This window comes from Hyperolius riggenbachi, chromosome 1, assembly GCF_040937935.1.
Source record: "Hyperolius riggenbachi isolate aHypRig1 chromosome 1, aHypRig1.pri, whole genome shotgun sequence".
Lineage (NCBI taxonomy): Eukaryota > Metazoa > Chordata > Amphibia > Anura > Hyperoliidae > Hyperolius > Hyperolius riggenbachi.
The window spans coordinates 1,807,734-1,816,336 of record NC_090646.1 but is presented as its reverse complement, the minus strand read 5'-3'; the positions used below and the strand labels follow the sequence as shown (position 1 = coordinate 1,816,336).

General features: G+C 45.6%; 1 protein-coding gene across 1 annotated transcript; it reads right to left on the bottom strand.

Annotated features, from left to right (window-relative positions):
* Window positions 1-6,679: 6,679 nt before the first annotated feature.
* Window positions 6,680-8,107, bottom strand: LOC137571782 (E3 ubiquitin-protein ligase TRIM39-like). The gene has a single exon (XM_068281399.1). It carries the CDS (start codon window positions 8,105-8,107, stop codon window positions 6,680-6,682), a length of 1,428 nt encoding a protein of 475 aa, XP_068137500.1.
* Between the last annotated feature and the right edge of the window lie 496 nt (window positions 8,108-8,603).

The following is an 8,603-nucleotide window of genomic DNA, read 5'->3' as shown; positions in this document are numbered from 1 at the left end:
GAGGTGAGTTTTTAGCCTTTTTTTAAAGCTGTCCAGAGAAGAAGCCTCTCGTACTGATTGTGGGAGTGAGTTCCATAGAGTAGGGGCTGCGTAGGAAAAGGCCCGAGCACCAAATGTTAAGTGTATCCTGGGAATAGGTGCTGGCTTACTGAACAGACAAAGCCGAGCTACTGCCTATAGAGCGTGCCCTAGTGGCTGCAGCTCTGGTGCTTTGAGTCCGCCAGGAGAAAAGCGTGATATAAATGTTATTTGTCTTGTCTAATTTTTCTCTTGACAACTGTTGAACACAAAAGGCAAGGCCATGCCTGGCTGCATATCCTTAAGCAGTGGCTGGATGGTGTAATGGTTAAGGGCTCTGCCTCTGACACAGGAGACCAGGGTTTGAATCTCAGCTCTGTCTGTTCAATAAGCCAGCACCTATTCAGTAGGAGACCTTAGGCAAGTCTTCCTAACACTGCTACTGCCTATAGAGCGCGTCCTAGTGGCTGCAGCTCTGGTGCTTTGAGTCTGCCAGGAGAAAAGCGCGATATAAATGTTATTTGTCTTGTCTTGTCTAATTTTTCTCTTGGATTGAGCATAAATTTTTCAGCTAGTAGTGTTGGTGGTATAATGGATATGTTAGTTACCTACCATACACTGAGACCTGGGAGGTAGGAGGATGGAGGAGGGGAGCAGCTGTCCCTTAACTAATTAGTGTAGGCAGACGAGTGAGTCAAATGGCACAAGGACCTTGCCTTGTATAAGGGGGGGTGGGGCTCCAAGAGTGAGTGCAGTCTGATTGGCAACAATGTGCCTGCTGACTGTGATGTAGAGGGTCAAAGTTTTGCTCAATAGAGCATTTTGGGGCGAATCGAACTTACGGGAAAGTTCGCCTTTGGTGGGCAAACGCGAACCACCAAAGTTCGCGGGGAACCGTTCGCCGGCGAACCGTTCGGGACATCTCTAACTGTTCCCTGTCACAGCCTATAACGGGAGCAGGATGAGGCTCTGGACTTTCTGTAATGGAATGCATACGCCGATTTCCCTGAAGAGAGACACAGGGGGTCACAGCAGACATCGATGGCCTATAGAAGTAAGCTAGCCTACACTCTATGCCATTTTTTAAAATTCCGATCAGATTTCCGATCATTTTTCCAGTTGGATAGCGATTGAGAATGGATGGAAAGGACATGTCCACGGAATGATAGCCATATTTTCCAGCATGTTGGATCTGCTTCCAATCAAGAAACACATTGATTCTCAGCTTGGGATCGGTTGCTGGCAATCAGTAGGCTGTGTAATTTTAAGCCAGATTTGATCATTTTCTCGATGTTAAATAGAATATGAAGTGAGGATTGCATGGTGTGTAGCAGCCTTTATAGGGTACAAAGTAGTGTTGTCCGGATCATGAACGATTCGGATCTTTGATCCAAATCTGTTTTGTGAGTCGAATCATCCGAATCATCAAAATGAGTGATTCGGATTGCAAAGGGGGCGGGGCCAGGAGCGGCACGCCCCCTCTCAGCGGGCAACGGGGTCCTGGAAGCAGAGCAGAGATGGATCGCTCTATTGGAGGGGAGCCAGGGACAGGTAGATGAGAGAGAGGGGACATGGGTGCCACTGCCAGATATGTGTAGAGCACACATACTGGCTGCAATGTGCTGCTGATTATAGGCTGTCTGTTCCGTAGTTGTGCACAGTGATCACATTGGAAGCTTTTGGCTCAGCTCAGCACAGCTCAGTAACTTTGCAGGCACTGTGATTGCAGCGCAATATGATCCTCCTGCACTCGCTCTATACAGCTGCACTTCACTTCTGGGAATGCTTTGGGAGATGCTTTCTTTCACTGTGCGACGTTTGCATTCAGAGTACACAGATGAACATATAGGTGAAATACATGTAAAGCATAATGATTGCAGCATGTGGGTATTGTGTGCAAACAAACATTTCTGCTCTCTGCTCCTCCCTCCTCCCTTCTCTGTCCACTCCCTGCTCTCTGTCCATCTTCTCCCTTTCTCTGTGTGTCCACCCCCCTCCCCTTCTCCTGTCCACTCCCTGCCCTCTGTCCATCTTCTCCCCTTCTCTGTGTGTCCACCCCGCTCCCCTTCTCTGTCCACTGCAGGGAAAGACCTGTCCTGCTAGTCATTTCACCCCGAAATGCTTCCCTTGTAAAATGATCCGAGATTCGGATCAAAGATCCGGATCTTTTTAATGATCCGATTCGAATCATCCGAATCATTGAAAAGATCCGAACTTCGCATCTCTAGTACAAAGTGTCCTCTCTGTAAATCTATAATCGTATGGTGATAGTCAAGTCATTGTGCTGTTGTCCTAGAGAGGTTTCTGTTAGTGTGGCTCCATCTAGTGGTAGACAGAAGGTAGTGACATGAAGCAGCCAGTGTATTGGATGCACAGTATATGCAATGCGCAGGGCCAGATAAAGCTCAGTGTTGGGTGGACTATGAGTAGCTGGATACCTGACATGTAGTATTCAGCAAAAGACACAGAATCCAGGAGCAACTCACTTGTATAATAAAAAAACGTCAGAGGGAATCCCGATCCACCCCTCAGCGCTGCCTGTGTGGCGGGTAGCGGCGAATCGGCGGGGAGCGGCGGCGATCGCGTACCAGACGCAGCTAGCAAAGTGCTAACTGCGTGTAGGAAAATTTTTTTTTTGAAAATCGGCCCAGTGGGGCCTGAGAAATCCTCCTGCGCAGGTTACCCCGAGCTGAGCTCGGGATAAGCGGCAAGAAGGTTAAAGTGTGGGAAGTTTTGTTACACAAGTGAGTTGCTCCTGGAATCCATGTCTTATGCTGAATACTATATAATGGATCTTTGCACCGCTTGGGAGAGTCTGTAAGAGTTATCAGGCAGATCACTTTTGCTCTGTATGTGGGATATGGATACCTGACATGTGACTTACATCAGTAGATCTGGATTTAGGCCTCATTCACACTAAGGGCAATTTTGCCTTTTTTTGAGCGCCGGCTATTTTCAAAATCGCCCCAAAACCGCTTGTGCAATGATTCGCTATGGGAGAATTCACATCTGAGCGGTTTGTTTCCGATCCGCTCAGCAAAGCGTTGCCTGTACCATTATTAGGGCGATTTTGCTACAATGGAAGGTATTGGAAAAGCGCAAAACGCTCACAAAATCGCTTTGTGCGGCAATTGTGTTCGCACTTTCATTGTATTTATTCATTTCCAGGTCAAAGAGTTCACTTCCTGACTTGCGTCAGGAAGTGAAAAAACAAATCGCTCTGCAAAAGCGCTTTGAAAAGCACTTTACACAAAATCGAAGCGCGCAGGTAAGCGCCGGGAGGAGAATAAAAAAAGTGCAAAAAATCGAACATCGCTGGCGTCAGTGAATTCGATTTTAGATGTGAAGAAAGCCTTTGCATGTTACTCCTAAAGTCTTAGAGCAAAGCATTATGGGTATTGCTGCTTGAGTGGGAGACACTGGTGGTCATGTGACCCTCTTACCCAGCATGGAGGCATCTTTTGAGGGGCGGGACACTGGGGGACACAGGCGTGTAGGGTTAAAGTGGGGGGCACACAGTAATGCTATTTCAAGTACCCCTTAACCTCCCCGGCGTTTCACAACACTTAGAATTTTTTATATTGAATTCCAGGGGCCTTTTTGTCACTTTACGCTAAAATGTAAAAGGCTGCCACCGCCTCTTTTATTTGGGAAAATACAAACCCGCTATCTAATCTGAGCTAAGAAGAAAGGGTTAAACAGGCATGGGCAAACTCGCCCCTACAGCTGTTACGGAACTACAAGTCCCACAATTCATTTGCCTTTATGAGTCATGACTGTGGCTGTCAGACTCCTGCAATGCATTGTGGGACTTGTAGTTCTGTAACAGCTGGAGGGCCAAGTTTGCCCATGCCTGGGTTAGTGCAATCTATTCTCACTGAAACAATACAATCCTCTGGGTAGAGAATCTCCGGAGAGGCAAGGATTCCTTCTGCAAAGCTCAAATCAGGTAAATAGCTGAAAAGTGTTTTATTAAAAATTTGCAATATAATTATTAATATTTATGATTATGACATTAATAGGCACAGTATTGTGATTAAAAGGGTAATTGTAGAAATTATTATTCATAGATTGGGGATGTCTGAGTCCTTTGTGGAAGTCCAAGCGAAAGTTCTTTAAGAGTCCGGGCTTTAGCAAGCTATCTCCAGAGGCTCCTTTAGAAGGTGTTTGTTCGATGGAAATTGGGAGAATAAAGATGGCCGCCAGGACTGCTTGTTTTGAAGAATCTGTCTGTGAGGTGGGTATGGAAATCCTGCTTCAGGCTGATCCTCCCACCGCATGCTGGCAGTTTTGGAGGGAAACAATTGGTCATGAAAGTATGACTTGTCCATATTTTGGGCAATGTTCATCGCCCACATACAATAATAGCATATTCATGACCCATTAAAAATCTGCAACATTTTTATACCAAACATTATTTTTCTGTATGAAATATTAACCTAATATTTTATACCCAATGTTTGACCATATCTACAAAGGTCGTTCAAGGTGTCCACATGACAGGCACGACGTCCAGAATTTGGTGATATACTTGTTATAAGGATGAGAGCTATGGATTAGCTGGGAAGAGAGCAAGTATGAAATGGCTTCATATTATTTCCACGAGTGCAGCTAGCTACCCCTGTGGCTGTTGAGACAAGAAGTTGCCCCCATGCAGTTGGAGGATTCCTCTTTTCTGCTCTGCCTTTGGTTAGACACTTAGGTGCTCAGTCCAGGTGTGAACATTCTCAGAGCCTTCGGGGGGACATCCTTCCAGGGATCTAGTGGGATCTAGTGACATGTAGTGACATGTAGTGACATGCAAACGGATTACTACAAGCATCTAGCCCTGGGATGCAGAGTACAGATGAGGTGAGAAAACCACAATGTCATTTTAGAACAGCCATTTTGTCCCTGGCCTGAAGAAACCCCAACTGTTCTGTCCCTACACAATATAATCTCTGATTGTATTATAATCAACAATCGGTGTACAATCACCATAGCGATACTCACAGTTCTGCCGTGACAATTACAGCTATTCATAATGAGGAGGAGAAGAGCAGTTATTAAAGATCAACAGAAGTAATAATATATGAAGGCTGCCATAATTGTTTCCTTTTAAACAATACCAGTTGCCTGGCAGTCCTGCTGAAACAAGCATGCAGCTAGTCTTGTCCGATCTGACAATAATGTCAGAAACACCTGATCTGCTGCATGCTTGTTCAGGGGCTATAGCTAAAAGTATTAGAGGCAGAGGACCAGCAGGATAGCCAGGTAACTGGTATTGCTGTAAATGAAATAAACATGGCAGCCTCCATATACCTCTTGCTACAGTTGTCCTTTAAGCCTGGTACACACCCTCATCTTTGATTGGCCAATCAATGGGTGCTTTTTACCACTTACCGTGCAGTGTGACAGCTTACCTACACAATCTGCTCATAGTAATCAAAATCTGCTGACCCTCATTCTATGTGGAGGGGGTCAAATGGGCCACTCATTGGCCAATTAAAATTGAGGGTGTGTACTAGGCTGTACAGAAAAGTAACTTTTCATTGCATTCTATAGAGTATTAAATCGACAATAAAATCCCCAGGTGACTTTGTACATAGAGGAACCCACAGATGATCCTGTCTATCAATCAAGGTATTTACAGAGCCGGTTTAAGCAACAATGGGGCCCCAGGGCAAAATAAACCTGGGGGGCCCCCCAACAGATACCCCGGAGCAAAAATTGGCATTAAGGGACCTTTTTTGCAGCTGGTATAGTCAGGGTTTGATGCCCCAATCGGTCGGAGCTCCACATTCTGGCTATCCCAGCCTGCATGGGGGACAAGGGGTTAAAAAGGAGGGGGACCCCACATCATTTAAAAAAAAAAAATTCCCACACTCTAAACATAAGAAAAAAAATTGGGAAAATAGGAAAAAAATGCCAGGGATCTTCATGCAGCCATATTGCGGCTGTATAGCGATCCCTGGCCAAAGCGCTGCGGCTGCGTATGGACCCCCTGGAAACCCTGTCAGGAAATGTATTGTGCTTTCGTTTGATGCCTGTAAAATTACACTACCGTTAGGCTTGCTACTAAAAGTGACATTTACCGCATTTAAAAGTATACTTTTTTCCTTCAAAACTTTAAAATTGATTTTCTCAAAAACTATAAGGTCTTTTTGGAAAAAAATGTTTTCCTCTTATTCCTAATGATCTCCTTAACATATCCTGCAAATTTATGGTTTCTAGAATTTAAGGTGGATTTGTTATTAACCATTAAAGTCGGCTGGTTTTTAAATGTGTATTTTTTTTCCTTTGAAACTTTAAAATCGATTTTCTCAAAAACTACAAGGCCGATTTGAATTTTTTTTTCCTCTTGTAGCCACTGGGGGCCCCACAAGCTCTGGGGCCCTGGGGCAGCTGCCTCCTTTGCCTCTATGGTAGCGCCGGCCCTGGGTATTTATTCCATGTGATGTCTCTGCTCATTTCTCATAAGTCTTCAAGATCCCCACCATCAGATCTGCCATGTACCCATGCTATTTTATCATGTTTTTATGACTTTGATACATTAATAAAATTGGATTTTTGATGGTGCGGATCTTGAAGACTTATGGATTGATACTCGGTGCTCCAGAGTGGATCCTAGCACATCATACTGTTACCATTGGTGCAGCAACAATCTTGTTCTGCTCATTTTTCAGGCATCCCAAGTGTCCCCAGATATTGCTATACAACCACCTATGTCCCATACCCACAATGCAGCATGGAGGGTCTCAGTGAAGGTGGCAGTGAAGGTGTGGAGGTGTCTTACTGGGATGGATAGATCATAGAAGGAGATCTGCCCGGCCTCATAATCCAGAGATATCCTGACTCTGTTACTGGACACCTTGTCAGATAACTGGACTTTCTTACTGCCATGTACCACTGAATACTGATTATCCCACTTCTCCAAACACCAAGACTCGTTATTGTATCCAATACGAGAATGGGGCCACCGTTTCCTGTTAATACTGGGGTAACACATCCCGACTCTCCACCTGCCTGACCCCCCGACATCCACCTCCCAGTAATGCCGCCCTGAGGAGAAGCTGTGGAGACTCAGCACCTGAGGCTCGTACTGAAACCTCTCTGGTGTCGCTGGGTGATTCTCGTCTCTGTTTGACCAGGAGGCCGTTTTCCTGTCATCTGATATGTGTAGAGGATTGCCAGCAGTGTTCTCATCCAGTAATATCTTGGCAGGTCGCTGCACGGAGATGCCACCATTTATTCCGGCTATCAGATGAGATAACCCCTTGTAGAATGTTTGTGAGATGATTGCCACATCCAGATCTTCTCCATCATGTTTATCCTGTCTCTCTCTGTCCTCATTATCTCCATCCTCCAAGTCACACAAGTCACCCATGTCTGGTTCCTGTAAGACAGTCAGTGGGGCGGTTACATTATGCAGCTCGCTCTTCTGTCTTTCCAGCTGTTTGATTTTATCATCGTAGGATAGAAGCACATGTTCCATCTGCCTATTGATGTCACTCAGGACTCTCTTCTCCAGGTCTTCCAGTTGGTTTTGGAAATCTCTAATCGAAGCAGTGACTCTCTTTGCCTCTCCGACGGCTTTTTCCTGTGCTTTTCGACGGCATTCTTGCAGGCTCTGGACTCTCTCCTTGTTTTCTTTTTGTGCCACCAGTTTCTGGAGATTATCCCTCAATCTCCTCTTCTTCTTCTTAGTGGCTTCATCCAGCGTATGTATCTGGTGTCCTTGGTGTTCTTCTCTGACCTTATTGTTGGAGAGTCCAGTAGAGGCAGAGTCCTTGGTGCCGAAGTATTTCCATGGTTCCTTCTGGATGGAGGAATCTCTGCTCTCCAGCAAAGTGACAGACCCAGATATGTTGTGGACTCTTCTCTTTTCCTTATCGGGTTGAGAAGACAAAGAGTTCCAAAACTTTCTGAATGTCCTGAATTTCTCTCGACAGCGAGGACAAGAAAGGCCTCCGGATCTGTCGTGTGAATCTAACGTGGGATTGGTGCAGGCCTGACAGAAGCTGTGTCCACATCTCAGGGTCACGGGGTCTGTGCAGAGCTTCAGGCACACGGAACATTCCAGCTGCTCTCTCGCATGGGCAGACGCCATGGCTGATGCCGATAGAAGGAAGTGAAGAACGAAGATCTCTAGGGTCGTATAAGTGACGATGGACGGGGCAGAGTACAAGAGCCATGGCCAGCCATAAAGCACTAGGAATTCCAACTGAGGTGATAAAAGGTGGAAGCTGATTGGTCGCTTTACTTCACTCCACAGACGTTGCAGCCCTTCTTATGACAAAATCTCAGGAGCAACTCTGCATTGAAAACTTCAGCTACGAGTGTTATTTATATCACAACAGTTTATTAAACTGCCAGTATTTCTATTTCTTGGTACAGGGCTGGAACAAGGTGCAAAGTGCCCCCCCCCCCCCCCTGCCGCTTTACTTCACTCCACAGACGTTGCAGGCTTGCAGCCCTTCTTATGACAAAATCTCAGGAGCAACTCTGCATTGAAAACTTCAGCTACGAGTGTTATTTATATCACAACAGTTTATTAAACTGCCAGTATTTCTATTTCTTGGTACAGGGCTGGAACAAGGTGCAAA

Coding starts and splice junctions, on each gene's coding strand:
- LOC137571782 (XM_068281399.1), bottom strand. CDS start 8,107: ATGGCGTCTGCCCATGCGAGAGAGCAGCTGGAATGTTCCGTGTGCCTG.